The 18126-nt window shown below is 30.0% G+C and overlaps 2 protein-coding genes across 2 annotated transcripts; one reads left to right on the top strand and one right to left on the bottom strand.

Moving 5' to 3' along the window:
• Positions 1–4803: 4803 nt before the first annotated feature.
• Positions 4804–7245, bottom strand: LOC123206683 (ubiquitin-NEDD8-like protein RUB2). Its single transcript, XM_044623883.1, has 3 exons — positions 6909–7245; positions 5701–5960; positions 4804–5052 (listed from the first exon to the last, which is right to left on the bottom strand). Exons 1-3 carry the CDS (start codon positions 6999–7001, stop codon positions 4938–4940), a joined length of 468 nt encoding a protein of 155 aa, XP_044479818.1. The 5' UTR covers positions 7002–7245; the 3' UTR covers positions 4804–4937.
• Positions 7246–13183: 5938 nt separating this feature from the next.
• LOC123206682 lies at positions 13184–14367 on the top strand. The gene is made up of 2 exons (XM_044623882.1): positions 13184–13478; positions 13653–14367. Exons 1-2 carry the CDS (start codon positions 13260–13262, stop codon positions 14217–14219), a joined length of 786 nt encoding a protein of 261 aa, XP_044479817.1. The 5' UTR covers positions 13184–13259; the 3' UTR covers positions 14220–14367.
• The last annotated feature ends 3759 nt before the right edge of the window (positions 14368–18126 follow it).

The following is an 18126-nucleotide window of genomic DNA, read 5'->3' as shown; positions in this document are numbered from 1 at the left end:
TTTATGCAGTCAAACTTTACAAATGGGTTATGACTTTCTAGACTCAAAAATTTAAAAAAAAAACACAAGAAAAACGTAATGGAATATGTGTATGTAAAATGATGTGTGCTGTGCAAGTCAATGGAGGTTGGATTTCTACTCTTGTATTCGTATGCATATACAAGTTTTCATGATGTCAGAATAGTGATACTCATCATCTCATAATTTTATGACATCATAATCATATATTATAATTTTCTGAAACATTATATAATATTTCAGAAAGAGTAATATTATATATATAAACGATATATTTTACAAATAAATTAATATATTATTATATGAGTGAGTAATTTGAATATTTATTTTATCTCTAATTTAAAATTATTAAATTACATAATATCATAACAGTTTGTTTGTATCCGATAATATCCAACTGTTTATACAAAAAAATATTATTACTTCAAAAAACAATAAAACCATGTGCATAAATTTGTGCACAAACAATAACATATTACTATATGATTTTGAATTAATAATAAAACAATATTCAACAACGTAATCACATATTATCATTTATGCTCATTATTTATGCATAGCTTTACTCTTCAAAAAATACATAATAAGAATGGTTTCATTATTTTTTTTTTCTACCAGAAGTAAAACCATCTAGTAAAACTTTGTCATATCTACCTATACTTGTGAGTTTTTTGTTGAATGGTGTTATAGATAAGATGCACCGTTTTAATACTTGGACCAAACCGATTCATCACAGAATAAAATGATCTTGTACCAAACCTCAAGGTGATGACGGCGTTATCTCTCTTAAGTTAAAAAAACTAACATTAACATCCTAAAACTAGGTTTTATTAGTTCAATATAATAGTGCATAAACCAACTAAGATGTGAAATTAAACTAAGTTAATGAGATCAAACTACCCAATACGAATTAAACAATTGGTTAAAATATAGAATCTCAATGGCAATAAATTATTAAATAGCTTGATTAATCTCTCTGAAATTCACAAGTTTGGTAGTCAAGCTCTGCCAAATACATTTATCATCAATAAAATAATAATAATAAGATAAGTTGGTCTTATGATTTAGGTTACCAGCTCAAGTAAGTTGGGTTTTGAATGAAAAATAATACACTTGTTGATGAATAAGACAAGAATAGGATTATGCCAAGCCCTGCCCCGCATGCAATCTAACAAGGCTAACCCCATTTGATGAATAAGACAAAAAAAAAAACAAAAGAGTAGGATTATAAATCAAATTAATATGCCTTAAAGTTCTATGTTAGGGAAACTAACATAATAAAGCTTTTACCATTTTCCACCTAATTATCTTAATTTCTTTTGGGTTAGTAGTGAGTCTCTTTCCACGAATGACTTTGTTTCTCTCTACCAAACTAAGCAAGTCCAAACACACATTAAGATTTCTATTAAGACAGAGTGCATGAGCTCAAGATAACATATGCATGACGAGTGGATTATGTCATGTGTACAGCTTTCTTGCACTGTTTGGAGTGCCCAGTTTGGTCACGTTAAAAGAACATTTTTCCAAAGTTTATTGGAGGTCAAGGGGGTAGAGCCTCCTTAACCGGGTTTTAGGATTTGTTCGTAATTACATTATCCTAATTTTTTTATGTAATTATTTAGTCGTATCTTTTGTATTTTATAACCCTAGAATTCATATAAAATATCTTTAGTGTTGTCATAAAATAGACATTATTAATCGAACTATGTAAATTTGTGTTATTATATGTGATTGACTTTAATATCTAAATTCGTTTCAATCAATTCGTTTCTTAACATTAGAATTTGGGTTGACTTAAAAGATTGATTATTTAAAAGATTTTCCTACCCCCAAATACTTGTTTGTTTTATCTATTTTTATAAAAAATTCAATTCAACACTATCTCACCCCGCTAACATCTCTATTTTTCGTTTTATTTGTATATTTGACCAATAAAATTTGGCCAAACGACTATTTCCCACCCAAGGTATGCTGTAATGACAAGTTTCCCCCCTTTAACTATGGAAATACCAAACACCCACCCATGACCAGTTAAATTTAACAGAACCCTAACGCCTGAAAATTTTATCTCCTTTTGCCCCCCTAAAGTTTGAAAAAAAAAATTTCCCCCCAGCCTAAGTTTAAGAAAATGGCAGTTTCACCCTAGGGTTTGGTTTTGAAATCTCCGGCGACCTCTCCGGCTCCGTTGCCGACGGCTTCTCCCTCCCGAAGAATCCTCTCCTTCCGGTGATCGGTTTCCTCCCATTTGGAGGTCCGATCGTCGCCGGAAAAGCGGTGGGAGACGAAGAACTTCGTCGGGGAAGACGAAGTTCTTCGTCTTCCCAGACGAAGACGAAGCCGTCGTCTTCGTCTGGGAAGACGAAGAACTTCGTCTTCCCCGACGAAGTTCTTCGTCTCCCACCGCTTTTCCGGCGACGATCGGACCTCCAAATGGGAGGAAACCGATCACCGGAAGGAGAGGATTCTTCGGGAGGGAGAAGCCGTCGGCAACGGAGCCGGAGAGGTCGCCGGAGATTTCAAAACCAAACCCTAGGGTGAAACTGCCATTTTCTTAAACTTAGGCTGGGGGGAAATTTTTTTTTTCAAACTTTAGGGGGGCAAAAGGAGATAAAATTTTCAGGCGTTAGGGTTCTGTTAAATTTAACTGGCCATGGGTGGGTGTTTGGTATTTCCATAGTTAAAGGGGGGAAACTTGTCATTACAGCATACCTTGGGTGGGAAATAGTCGTTTGGCCAATAAAATTTTACCATTTTTTAAAACTATTTATATTAAAAATTTGTGGGTGCAAGCGTTTGTGTGGAGTAAGTAGATGTAAAGCAGAAAATGAGGACAAAATCCAAGCCTGCTAAAGCCTTTCACTGTCCAAACTCAATGGAGAAATGACTTCAATGTGACATGCCTTAGCTTCTTGTTTGTTGGTAAGGATTGGACGTTTGATTAACAAATTGCTTGACTTAATTGAGCAATAATAATCTTCATTGGTCCTCCATTAGCCCGATGTTTACTCCCAAATCGAATCTTAGACAATTTAACTTCTTTCATATTTTCTCAAGCTGCCAACTACTTTCCGATATCGTCATCATCAATTCAACAGCATGATGCATGGCTACCTCCCCAGCTTCACTGTTTTCAGCTTTTGTTTTTGTTGGATGAGAATGGCGGCACCTTGATTCATTGTTATAGCTATTTTTGGTTATACTTAGTTCGCACTGCCCTAGTTAGAGTAGAGGTAGGTTTGATGTAAGTCAAATTAAATTTATAACTGACACAACTTATATTAGAATCAAAATGTTTAGTTTGAACTCAAATTTGAGTTCATTCAAATTGGTGTACAATATCATTATAAGACTATCGACAAGATAAATAATATCGTCGGTGAGGTGAATAGTATTATTAATGAGATGAACAATAGAACAGGGGTGGATTTGATTTGATCTAATCTAAACTCAGTTTTCAGTCGATTCACACTTAAAATGTTTAATTTGAGCTTGAATTTAAATTTATTTGAACTAATAAACAATATTAACAGAAGATTATTAGTAAGATAAATAATATCATTGAAGAAATAAATAGTATTATTGATAAGATAAATAATAACGTCAGATGAAGAAATAAGCTGATATTGAATTAAGTTGAAGCTTTAGCCAAAATCAACTCGACCAAGCCAAGTTGTGGATTTATTTTAAGCTAAGCTAATTTAGACGGAATTCACTCCTAATTTAGAGTGTTGTGTTTATTGTCGGTGGATTTGGTGCAGCCTAGGCTATTACGTCCACAAAGGTTCAGTTTGACCCAAAATATAAATAAATTTTCATAAGTATGTGATTTGTTATAATCTATTATTGCTAAAAAAAGAAATATTAACACCGAGATAGAATACTTAAAAAATTATTGGATATAAATTATTATTATATTTGATAAAAATTAATATATACAAATAATTATTATATTTGATTGAATGTAATAAAAGAATACTAATAGATTATTTAATTTAAATATCATATAATATTAGATATAATTATTCTTAAATAATATTTATATTACTTGTTATATTAATTGAAAATGAGAATATTTATATTTCATAAAAAAAATAAATAAATAAAATTATAACAAAATTACAATTGATAATACCAAAAGTAAAGGTGATGATAATTAAATTATCACTATTGATAATAAAGTATAGACTTGCAAAGTAATACTCTTTCATAACTTGAATCAAATGTTGTTTTAAACATTATCGAGTCTCCCTATCTTAAAAGCTAGCGTAAAATGTGAGATTTTTGTGGTGTTACCGTTAAATCTTTTTTAAAATTGTTTATGTTTAAATCTTTTTCAATGTTGTTTTATTCCGACAGATTCCAATATGCGCACAAGAACAATAGTGTCATTGATTACAGTTATTCATTTGAGCAAGTTCAACTTTCTCTAGACTGTGAACTAGTGTATTGAAATCTTTACATGCCAACTCAATGACTCCCCTCGCAAATCCACCCGTTAACTTGACAACCTCCCTCTCAGTAAGGTCAAAACCAGGCCAACCAGAGGGTAAGTGCATGGAAACTCCCTCCAATCTGGACCGGATATAACTTGACTTTAAACATTATTTTAATTAAATTAAACTCAAATACTCAAATCAACTCGATAAGTTTATAAAAACGTATCCAATCTTCAGCTTGAAGTGCAACATCTATAAAGGCATGTAAATTTAACCAAAAAGCACATTGAACAGACACTAAAAATTATAAAAAAGGTTGAGAATATTATGAGAAAGAAAGACAATTATATGTCTCTAAAGAAAAAGTGGTCAGTATTTATGATTACTGTGATGTCAAATTATGCCACACCACATCCAAACCCATTTCAGGTTCATCAAGTAACAGCATCACATAAAAACCTGAACATAGTGACAAAGCAATGCCTAAAGACTGCTACCACCTCTCAGTGCAAGAACAAGATGAAGCACAGAGCCACCTTCGATATTGTAGTCACGCGCTGTCTTGTCATCAGCAAGCTGCTTCCCAGCATAAATAAGCCTGCAACCAGAGGCAACGCACATGAGATTACATGTTTAAACCATGAGAGTAATTCAATTTTATAAAATCCATTTGTATGCCTTTTTCATTAATATCTTGTATGATAGGTATTTCAAGTCAAATCAATTGAAGGAGGACATGGAACTTGATCTCAATTCCACTAAAATAGAAAAACCACAAAATCAAAGTGCTTTTTTGGTGGGTATAGCATCAAGGTAGCGATAAAAAGAGAATGAAAATTAGTTGGTGTATTGCAGCACTACAGGAATCCCACTGAATTTCTTTTATAATGTAAGGACTCCAAAACACTATGAAGAATAGGCTTAAACCTCATAAAAAGATTATTGGCAATAGGAATCTGAGTGATAATAAAAAAACATCCGACAAGTGGCATTTGCACACAAACACACACTACATGAACAATAATCATCTAAGGCCTATTAAACTTTTATTCTCAAGCTTACATTTTACTACCTCATCAAAACTATTAGACATGACAACAAAGAAAATGTGTGCTCAGAAAATATGGAACGGATTGAGAGTGAAAAGTCAAAGCCTGTTAAAAATGCTATACAAAAGTAGTTAATCCAGCTGAGGTGAAACAGACTTATTACTAAAGCTTGGAAGAAAAAGAGATAAAATGAATACCTTTGCTGCACAGGAGGAATTCCTTCTTTTTCCTCAACCCTTTCCTTGATCCGCTCAATAGTATCAGTTGGCTCAATATCAATTTCAATTTCTTTTCCTGTGAGAGTCTTCACCTTGATCATAGTGCCTCCCCTAAGCCTCAGGACCAAGTGAAGTGTTGACTCCTTCTGGATGTTGTAATCAGCAAGAGTCCGGCCATCTTCCAATTGTTTACCGGCAAAAATCAATCTCTGCTGGTCAGGTGGTATGCCTTCCTTATCCTGGAAAAGACACGGCCATCCTTGGTTAAACAACAATATAGCAACAATATAGCAACTCATAGCAGATGAACAACTGACAGATAGCACTTTTATTCTGTTCCTATCACAGTTCAGGTTCATTATCACACCATCAGATAATATTGTGTTCTAATACAGTCATAAGCTGCATAAAAGAATGAGTTTTGTCCAGGGCTTGAGAGTCGAGTCTATCCAGATGCATGCTAAAGAAGTTACTCTGCAATTCTCCTTCACAATAACTTCCAAATCACTATCATTCCTAGTGTCAGCAGAATCCTCAGAAAAAGGAGCATGTCTGGCGTGATTGCATAAACTTCGACCTATGCTCGAGCCCAACCACAGTAAATAAAAACAGGAAAACACTAATATATACTTATCAAGGTTTTTAGAACCACTTTAAACAACCAAAAATGTTTCTAAATCTAGTTTATGAGCGCTTTCCAGGTAAGTATTTCAAAGGTTCAGTTTCTATAAAGCCTTTCCAATACATTTCCAATAAGGCTTCTGCTTTATAGAAACACTCCAAAGACTCTATTATACTTCTTACTCAAATTACAAAGCCGCCTTCTCAGATTGCATAAATCAATTAACAGAAAATTTTCAATCATTCAAATAACAGAGATTTGAAAAACTAATTTGTTCCACCATAAACAAAAAGGCATCCCATCAACCGAAAATTCACTTAAAAAACGCAATGAAAATATTAAATCATAAAACCTCCTCAACTCAACACAAAGAAAATAAAAATAAAACCCTAATTCCCAAACTAAAATTCAATTACAAACCCTAACCATCTGACCCAAAATCCCAAATAACCAAAACCCCAGACGAAAAAGCCAACAACTTTAACATAAAAGACCAATCTTCACACGAAAAAAAAAATGAAAAACACCCAGATGAAAAAAAAAAAAACAAAGAAGAAATGATTACCTGAATCTTGGCCTTGACATTATCGATGGTGTCGCTACTCTCAACCTCTAGAGTGATGGTCTTCCCTGTCAAAGTCTTTACAAAGATCTGCATGTTGGACTATCTTGTGAGGAGATAGAGAGAGCAGATAAGGGAACCTTCAAGAACAGAAATTTATTGAAAAGAGCTGATATTAAACAGATTTCAGTAGCCTGGTGTGATTGAAGAAAGGATAATTATAAGAAGAAGATGGAATTGTTCGAATCTATGGGTCCCCAATTATACCCTTTGGACGGTTTGGTATGTGTTCCAGCATGAACAGTACCCTATGAACACAACCCCCCCACTAAAATAAATATAGAATAAATTATTATTTCTCATAATTAGGGATGGACAAAAACACCTGGCTCCAGGGCGCCGGAGCTAAGGCCCGAGATAAGTCTGCATTGGGCTCAAAGATGGGCAAGCCCGGCAGGCCCAGTAGCCAGGCCCAAGTCCAGGTTTGGTCCTAGGGCTTAAGCCCTATGAATAATGAGCCTTAGGATTATGCTTAAAGATTGGTCACAGGGCTCAACGGTATAGGGTCCAATCCTAAGATTCGGGCCCAATGGCAAAATATAATAAAAAAGCCAAAGAAGTATTTCCCATCCAAGTTTTGATATGTTTTTAAAGTTTTACCCATGGGTCAACCGCAGTTAAATTTTTCTATTAAAGGTAAAAGTAAAATGATTATTTTGATAAAATATTAAAAAATATATAAATTTATTATATTTTTCTCTCTAAGATTTAAAAATTAACAATTTCACATTTGTCTAAATTTATTATATTCATTGAATTCAGACAAAAATCACTTGTTTCATGGTCAAACTTGTCATCCAGACGATTTCATCTAGATTTGTCTAGATTTGACAAATCCAAATGAAAATCGTTTAGACAAAAATTTAGGGTAGGGAATGCAACAATCGGCATCAATGACAGTTTGGGGTGGAAAAGATATGTTGTCAACGTTGGAGATAGTGCTAAGAGGTAAAGTGAAAAAAACCTAGGGGAGGGGGGAATGTGATTTTTTAAACCTGGAAAAGTTTTTGAAAGGGGTAAATTTGTGAGTTTTAAAAATTTGGGGGGAGAAATTAATAAATTATATATTTTTTTAATAATATTATTTAAATGATGATTTTATCAATAATTTTAATTGATATTTTAAATAAAATTTAACTCACAAACGAGTAATTAAGTTTTTAAAAATTGAAAAGTGGTGTTTTGAGATTCACTATACCTTAGGAGGAAACAAGTCTTTGGGCCTAACTTACTATGGTAAGACTTAGTGGGCAAAATTTATTGCTTTGAATTAAATAAGAATGAATTATTAAAATTTCAACAAATTTTATTGACTTTACTATGAAGGAAGGCCAAACAATTTATTCCCACCCAAGGATTAGTCTATACCTAAATTCCCACTCATTAATTTTAAAAAACTCAAACACTCAATAATCAGTTAATTTTACAGTTATTATCAAGAGTAAAATCATTATTTAAAAAATTAAAAATTTATCACATTCCCCCCCCCCCCCCAAGTATAAAAATCTAACAATTTTTTCCAACCCACCAAAGGTTTGAAAAGTAACAAATTCCCCTCTTGGGTTGGAATTTTTTGTAGGTGCTTCTATGAAAACTAGAATAGGCCTTCCCCACCCATCCATTATTGGTGGCCAAAAAAGAAAGGAAGACCACTTTTATCTTCGTCTGACGCTCAAAGGGGCATGTCTTATGATTTGTTGATCTTGATCACGATGATGACAGAATAATGCTCAGGTGATGGCGAGAATGTTCAGACGATGTTGGGACAACAACGAGAGATGTTCAGACGACGTTGGGGAGATGAATCACATGATCAAGATCTGAGTGTTGTGGTTGAGATTCATCGCCCTTCAAGCATTGGACTAATAAAAAAGTGGTCACCCTTCCTTGTTCTTATGTCACAAACAAAAGATGGGTGGGGAAGCCCGACTTCAATCGTACGGGAAGCCCTTGAAAAAAATTCCAAACCTTAGGTAGAGAGGGGGAATTATTAGATATTTAATCTATGAAGAGAAATATGATAAATTTTTAATTTTTTTTAAATTTTTAGCTAAATAATTATTTTATTCTTGATTATTATAATAAAAATTAACAGATAAATAAGTATTTAGGTTTTATAAAATTAACAGATGGAAACTTGGGAAAAAATTAGTCTTTGGATGGGAACGAGTCCTTTGGCCCTTAGGAATTAAATAGCATTAAATGTTGCATGCAAAAATTTAATTTGAACATAAATACTTACACCTCCCTTCGGCCAAGAAGGAAATAAATAAATAAATTTAATTTATTCACATTAAATGAAAATTATGTGTTATTCTCTTTGTATTTATTAATATCTAACGGTCTATACATAAATTATTATGGTTAAATGACTATTTCTCACCAAGATTCGATGAGATGTCAAATTCTCATCATTTAAATTTGAAAATTATTGTCCCATGCCTTTATTAAATTTATTTAAAATTTTCTTAAATTTTCATTAAAATTATCGAAATGATAGAAACAAGATAAATAATATTTTGTTTTTAAAATTTTATTAAATATATTTTTTACCGTTGGATCTTGTTAATTTAAATTACAAATTATTAAAAATAAATAAATTTAAAATATGTAAGTCTCTGATGACACTTCTCATCGACAACATTTAAAATTGTGTTGATTAGTGCAATTTCAACTAGAGAGATAACAATTGTATGAATGAAGTGAAAATAGAAAGGAAAAAGAAAAAAATATTTAAAATTTATTTTATTATAATATTTAGATATATTAATAAAAATACTTTTTAATTATTAAACTAATAATTGATTTAAATAAATAAATAATTTTTCAAGCACAAAAGATAATAATAAGGCCTTTTATCAACCTCGGATGGGAAAAGTTATTACAATTGAATGAGATGGCTATAGAAGAAATGGTATTAAATTTTGACAGTAAATGCACACCAAAGGCAATAAGGAAGCCATTAAATTTGCACACATATTTGAAAAAAAAAATTAATTGGGTATTCATTATAATTATTTTATTCTTAAAATAAAAATAGATTTAAAAAAAAAGTATATAAATAATTAATTAATATGATCATGGCAGATATCACCTTATTAAATGCAGTATTCAAAGCTTGATGGTCCATCTTAAATGCTTCACCTTCCTTTGAGTAAAAATTTAATGACACAAAATTAATCTATTCTTATGGTAAATTAATGGGATATTAATTAAAATACATTCTTTATTTTTTCTTTGTATATATATATATATATAAAAACTTTATATATATATATATATATATATATATATTATATATATAAAATCCAAAATATAAAATATCTAAAATATCTTTAAATTTTTTATCAAAATATAAAATAACATATTTAATTGATCGGTCAACTTATCCAATCAGCCTAATTGGCAATGGCAGCTCAAGTCCCAAAATCTTCTTCTTTTTAAGGCAAAATCAAAATAAAAAATAACTATATTTGTATAGTAAAAATAAATATAGATATTTATATATAAAAAACAAAGAATATAGTTATTTTAATTAATATTCCTAAATTAATGCATCCTAATTAATTAATTAGTTAATATTTCTAGCCTTATTTCACTCCCAACATTTCATCTTCCAAATTCTAGTCCTCCTTTCTTTTTTTCTTTTTTTTTTTTAATTTTAACATTAAAAAAAAAAAACTTATTAGAACTTTTGACTAGGGTTGATTCAATTTGAGTTGTTTGAGCTCAAATTTAAATATTAATCAAATCGATTCAAATTGAAGTTAAAGTTTTTTTTTTAAAGTCAATTTTGAGTTTCAATTTGTTGATTTCAAGTTGATTTTAAATCAACTCTTTTAGGTTCCAGTCAATTTTGAACTAGACATTATTCAAACTAAGCTCATATCAAATCCAGTCTTTTCAATGAAAAAAAACAATGCTTTATAGGCAAACTCAGAGTAAATACGAGAAATATCATATATATATATTTTTAGTGCATAATTATATAATGTGTTTCTTTATGTGAATACGTGTTACTTTATCTTTAATTTAGAATTACTCAATTATATGATGATATATCATCTGTATACTAAAAAATGTGTACACATTATTTTATTAGTGAAAACATATAAAGGAGTTTTCTTGTTCTTATGTGAGGTTGATTTGTGGTTGGCAACGTGCTTGTGCTTCGACTTCATATAATAATTCATTTTATTTTATTTTTTGTAAGTCATTAATCTTAGGCCAAAATACTATTGTCCAACTAAAGGTTTGTTAAAATGATAGATTCCCACTTTTAAATTTCAAAAAGCCAAATTCATATTTATTATCTACTTTTGTTAATAAATTTCGTTAAGTAAAAGGGTAAGAAAGTTAATTTATGTAAATTTTTCTATTCTATATTTTCTTCTTTTAAACTATGCATGTTTGAGGGAAAATATAACATTTTACAATTTATGGTTGTTGACAAAATTTTTATAGGGTTTTAGAAATTCAAAAAAGTTTAAAGGTTTTTTTAAAATTTTATCATGCATCTTAGTAAAGAACTGAGTAAAACGTAATATTTTAAAGTTAGTTAAAGTTTTGATATTTTTTAAAAGTTTAAGTAATAAATTTTTCAAATGACAATATATATTAGTATTTTGATAGTTATATTAAGCATTAATGGTACTTTTTAATTTAAGTAAAAGGAAAAATAATTGTTTCTAGAAAAAAAAAAAAAAAACACTTATGAAAGTGGATGATAGGTGAGAATTTGATTTTTTGAAACCTAAATGTGTAAATTTGTTATTTTATCAAACCTTGGGTGGGATATAGTCATTTGACCTTACTTGTAAATACCAAACAAATGCTAACTTATAGCCTTATACATGTACTATTATTACCTTCTTAATTATTTTATTAATCACACTTTTGAAATATTAGTCATAAAAACAAATCTCTTAAAATTCTAAAATAATTCTATATCTTCATGTCATCGATAAGGGAAAATTTTTGATAAACTAACATTTATAAAGAATGATAAATGTATTTTACGAACTCCAAAAGTAAATAAAACTGGTAAAATATTATAATTTTTAAGATAAAAGGTCTAAATTTGAGCTTTTATCATCTTGTAAAATATTGACTTACTTGGTGCAATAGTTGTAACTCTCTGAATTTACTCATCTAATAAATACAAACGAAATCTCTAGTTAACTGAAAAAATTATATTTTTTACATCATTCAAAGGGATAACTTGATATTAAGCTCAATCTGATTGACTAAGAACGATATCACCAAAAAAGAAAACAATTATTAGAAAAGAACAAAAATTGTTGAAAAATAAGAATAGTTTGAATCCAAAATAATAATCATATAATATTAAGTACTGTGAATATTTTTTTCCCCAAATTAGTGAGAGCTTGAAATATAAATTTATTAAAAATAATAATAATAATAATAATAATAATAATAAAGAGGCAAAGAAGTCTACTTGTATTTTTAAGCAATTAATGCCACCATTCCCTTCCCTTAAATTCTTCTCTCAACTATCCCACTTACCCTAAATAAATAGCCGAAAATATATGAAACCATTAATCTATTCTAAATTAGAAAACAAAATATTAAAGAAATAATCAATTTATTTAAGCTAAAAGACCATTTCCCACACAAGGTTTGATGAATCCAAATATTCTCCTCTTTTAAATTTCAAAAATATATTTTTTCACATATTTATTAAAACCAATCATCAATTTTAGCAATCCAAAAGAATTTATATTGTTTTTTCAAATGCAATAACATAGTTAATATCATCTACACTATTAATGATACAAAAATCATATTTTACCCGTAACAATTTTATATTTTTTTCTTTTTTGTTTTCATTTTACCCCTACAATATTTTTTTCTTCAATCAAGAATCGAACCTGAATGTCACTTTTAAATTTTAATTAATATTAATATAAATTAATGGTAAAATATATTTATTAAAAATTTCAAGACAAAATGTTATTTAATTTAAAAGTTTTTTTTTTTTACTTTTTAATAATTTTATTGAAACTACAGTATGTTTTTAACAAATTCAAAAGAGGGGTGAAATAGTTTTTTAATCTAAAAGGGTAAGAAATGTCATTGCAACAAACCTACGGTGGGAAACAGTAATTTTGTTTTTAATTTATGAAATTAAATTAAAATAAATAATAACAATAATAAAATAAATCTTTTCATTTTGTAACGGAGGAGGCTATATATTTATGTCTATTTATCATGCAATCACCTCTTTCTCTCTCTCTCTGAACGAACAATTAAGGAAGAAGGAAGTTTTTTGTTATGGCTGCTGATGTTAGTTCTCTGGTTCGAGTACTCAGTCGGTACAAGGATGATCGGACAGCTGGAAATGAAGCAAAGTCAACGTCGTCGTCGTCTCTTATCACCCAGGACTTGCTTGGCGGTTGTGTTGTCAGTGATGACTCTATAAAGAACGAGTTTCAGGACTTGGACCTCGACTTGCAGGTTCCCAATGGCTGGGAAAAGCGTTTAGACTTGAAGGTAAAGTGTTTTTCTCATCTGGGTTTGTTTTTTTTTCGAGAGATTTCTATGGGAAATGAAAGAAAATTTCTTTTTTTACTATGCCTGCCTTTGAATTTTCTGTTTGTTTGACGAGAAACTGCAGGAAAATTTGCTATGAAACTCTGATCAGTCTTTGGATTTTGTGTTTTACAGTCAGGAAAGGTGTATTTACAAAGATGCAATTCACCAAATTCACCATCATCCTCATCAGACTACAAGCATCAACAATCCAATGAAACAGTACAAAAGCTTCAAGATTTAAACTTCCCACCGTCACCGTCGGCGTTGCTGTCGCCATCAAAACCCTTGTTGAATCTCTTCAACGACTCTTCATTGGAGTTGAAATTGGCGTCATCATCTCCGCAGTCCTCTCAAAGCGTCTGCACACTGGACAAAGTCAAATCCGCCCTAGAAAGAGCCAAGAAGGAGCCTCACAAGAAACGATTTTCATGCATGAGCAATTCGCCATTGTCCTTATCTCCTTCATATTCATCGTCATCTTCATCGATCAGAGATTCGAAAGACAAAGAAGAGGATACAGTGGAAGAAAATAAGTGTTTAGCTTGGTCTATACCATCTTCCCCCATGGTTGCAGGGTGCCCTAGATGCCTTTGTTATGTGTTGATAATGAAGAACAATTCTAAATGCCCTAGATGCGATTCGGTTGTTCCATTGCCAGCAATGAAGAAACCTAGAATTGATCTGAATATTTCTATGTGAGAGAGAGGTTGAAGAATGGTTTGATATTATTCAATTAATGTTCTTGATTTTGGAAATTATCTTAATATAGAAAATATATTTTAGCCATTGAGAGAATTTAAGTATGTATAAATTGAATGATCAAATAAGAAGTACAACTTGATAACAATACCTTAAGTTATTAAACTATAGAATTGAATTTTAAAATTTTCCTATTAAAAGTCTAACCTTTAAATTTTTCTATTGAATAAACTAAATATTCGCTATTTTCTATCAAAGGTATCAAACTGATAATTTTACTTTTCAAAACAAAACAAATAATTTTAATTTTGTTCGTTTCATGTTTCAATAATTTGATACGTTTGAAGCATTGTTATTTCAATAATACTTCATAAATATAAATATAAGTATAAATATTATTATGTTATCACGTAACTGGAGATTTTATATTAAAAATAAAATAAAACCAACACGTTAAGGATTGTACATATCAATTATTACTACTAGTAGTATTACTTTTTATATTTGCCTCTTCAGTTTTATTTCTGCATTGAATGCTGTTTTTATGAATGCTGAAGCTAGCTTGTTCATTGATTGACAATTCTGCAATTTCTTCAAGTTTAGATAACGTGAGAGCAAGTTGAGTTTACTATTTATGATTCTCTGATGTTAAATTGGGGCTCTATTTCTACATACATTTTGTGCATTCAGCAGTGTCAATAACAAGTAAGGTTGGTATTTGGTAGTTGGTAGTAGCTAAAAAGAACTTTTCAAAATCACCAAATGTTGGCATGTCATGGTTGTTTTGTATTTATTATAATACAATACTTCACTCAATCAATCTTGTTTTAATACTTTATACGAGGAATTAATTATTAGTTCTCACCCAAGGATCGGTGAAATCACAAGTTCTCATTCTCTTATTTCGTATGTATATTGCAAATGTCACCCAAAACCTGTCTATTTTAACGTAAAAGAACACTATATATATATATATATAAAACTAGGAACCCATCCAAATTGGTTGGATGAATAAATTCTGAGACATAATGATCAAACTTATAACTATTACACTAAATAAATCAAAGTCTCACAAGTTGTAACAGAGGTACAAACCAAGTCTTCTCCCTAAATGATCTATTATTCTACTAGTTTTACTAACTTTTAAGTCTATATAAATGATTATATTGCCCATAACTATTTACTTTTTTATAACTGTCATATTACCCTTAACTACAATTATCGGTAAATTAGTTAGATCCGATGGCTGGAATTAGATTAAAAAGATGTGATCTTGTCAAATTGTAGCAATCAAAGTGTGATCTTGCCTGTTTTGACAATATCACACTCGGAAAAGATGCAAGTGGAAAGTTGGGATTATGGTCAGAGCGCGATCTAACTCCCCGAATTGTGGGAATCACACCCAAGGGGCAGTGTTCTTGCCAAATTGCACCAGTCGGGTGCAATCACAACTATACTGTACCTTTTCTAACATGATCAATTAGTTTTTTCTGATGGGATTAGTACTTGAATCAAATTATATACATCCAATTTTGAATACTAAATTAGATATTTCAATTATGTGTCATTATATAATTGAGTTTTTTTTTACGTATATAAGACAAATATCATTATCTAACATAAACTTAATAATTCAGCATATAAAGACTCTAGACAGAGTAGCCCAATTGTTACAAATTCTTAATTTTTCAATAAACATTAGAACAATATTCGAACCAAATTTGTTTATGTAAGAATTTAATGTAAAATCTGAATTACATTTAATAAAAATCAAATTTGATCTGATGCTATACAACACCATGTACATTTGCAGGCTGTAAAAAATTTTCCTACTATCAACATTAAGGGTGTTCAAACTTATCTGGGAATCGAACTGAACTGATTTTTTAATCAAAAATTGAACCAAAAAATAAGTTATGTAAAAAACCGATTCTGATACTGGTTAGAGAATATAGAAAAACTGATTTTTTGGTTTGGTTACTAGTTTATCTAATTTTCATCAAATTCGGTTTAGTTCAAAACATTGACAAATCGGTTCGGTTAATTGGTTTTTAGCACCCCTACTCAACATGATGGTTCCTATGGGCTGGTTATGTTGTTACAAATTACTTGATACACCTGTCTAACTATTTTCTCAAATCAAGATTTAATTAGTTAGACTGAGCCACATCAATTTGTGTTAATTGATTGCTACTGCTAGAATTACAACAGAAAATAGAGAACAAGAGACTGAAATGCTAACAATTATGCTAATGAAGGAAATATCATAAATTTGAGAATGTGACATGTATCCATGAACATTAAATTGGCTCAACAATTTAGCCATCTTTAGTACATAAATCTGTTAAGTACTTATTGTTCTTGTGATTTTCAATCCCCCCAAATTACTCTTAAAAGGGATAGTGATGTAGAAACATATGGTTGTGTCATATAAATGTCGGAGAACGACTATTTCCCATCCGAATTATATCAAAACAAAGTTTCCATCATTTTAATGTCAGAAAATAACATTTTCCCACTTTCCATCAGAAATAAATATTAATTTTAATAGTCGAAATATATTTTCATTACTTTATAAAATACATAAATATTATATGATTATTATCACTTACACCCTTAAAGTACAAAAAAATTACATTTTTTGGACAAACTTAAAATTATATCGCTTAAACCCCTATTTTGAATTGAAAAAAATTTAAAACTCTAACCAGTTCTAAATCTGTAATTGCACTAATTAAATTGAAATTAGATCACATCAAACTAGTGTGGTGTGATTCCAACTAAAATCACACTAAAATAGTGCAATTTCAACTAAAATTACATTAGAATAGTATAAATCCAATTAAATGCACTATTATAGTTAGAATTTTGATGTGATTTCGATTAGAATTGTACCATTTTGATGCAATTCTGATTGGAATCACATTTGATCTAGTGTGATTTTAGTTTTCATCGGCAATTGTTTTAGGTTTTAAAATTTATTTATTTATTTATAAAACAAGAGTGAAAATATATATTTAACAAAGTTTGTGACAGATTTAATTTATCTTCAATAAATATGAGAAGGGATAAAAGGTATTCTTGCCTTTTCAGTGCATCTATCCTAGAAATTAACTAATTTCATGAGTTATACTTGATGGAAGGTGGGAAATTGTTATTTTTCGACAAAAGGATTAGAACTTGTCCTTTTGACCTAATGTAAGCCTTATATCTATAAATGTTTGAAAAATGCATTCAACCATACACTTTTTCGAAATGAAAGAGCTTTATGGTCTGCGATGGAAGCTAATTAATAATATGGCTAATTCATTAATTAAAAACCCAACTCTTAGAATAAATGAATATTCAATTTCATCATGGTCTCGGTTCAATTCCTAATTAACCCTAATTCTTCTTCTTTCTTTGATTATCTTCATTAATAAGATAGGTGAAGAACAATTATCAAAGAGTATCGAAGGTTAGTTCCAATCAATTAATTGATCTTTATTTTTCTTCTTCTTTTAACATAAAGAAGCATGCATTCATGGAGTTTTAATGGTCAAAACTAGATACATGAAAAATATTAATAGTCTCCCTATCCATTAATAATCACCAATTAACCCACTTGGAGTAAAACAATGAGTTCAAGACTTAAAATTTTAAGCGTGGAGTAAGAATATTCATATTTAACTTCACTCACTAAAATAAACTTGAGTATACATACTAATCTCTTCTTATATGTCTGTATTAAAGTGAAAGACTTTGATGGTGAATTACTAGACTAATCTCTTTGAGTTTACTGACTTGGTGATCGAAAAAGAAGAAATATCCATTCATAGACTTTTAATGGAGAAAGTTAGATACATGAAAAATATTAGTAGACTATGTACATTAATAATCAATAATGGACCCATTATGGGTAGAACAA

Source organism: Mangifera indica, unplaced genomic scaffold (genome assembly GCF_011075055.1).
Source record: "Mangifera indica cultivar Alphonso unplaced genomic scaffold, CATAS_Mindica_2.1 Un_0045, whole genome shotgun sequence".
NCBI classification, from domain to species: domain Eukaryota; kingdom Viridiplantae; phylum Streptophyta; class Magnoliopsida; order Sapindales; family Anacardiaceae; genus Mangifera; species Mangifera indica.
This window is presented reverse-complemented; position numbering and strand designations above follow the sequence as displayed.

Coding starts and splice junctions, on each gene's coding strand:
- LOC123206682 (XM_044623882.1), top strand. CDS start 13,260: ATGGCTGCTGATGTTAGTTCTCTGGTTCGAGTACTCAGTCGGTACAAG. Junction 13,479..13,652: donor AAAAGCGTTTAGACTTGAAG/GTAAAGTGTTTT, acceptor TGTGTTTTACAG/TCAGGAAAGGTGTATTTACA.
- LOC123206683 (XM_044623883.1), bottom strand. CDS start 7,001: ATGCAGATCTTTGTAAAGACTTTGACAGGGAAGACCATCACTCTAGAG. Junction 5,961..6,908: donor ATGTCAAGGCCAAGATTCAG/GTAATCATTTCT, acceptor TGTCTTTTCCAG/GATAAGGAAGGCATACCACC. Junction 5,053..5,700: donor ATTCCTCCTGTGCAGCAAAG/GTATTCATTTTA, acceptor CTCTGGTTGCAG/GCTTATTTATGCTGGGAAGC.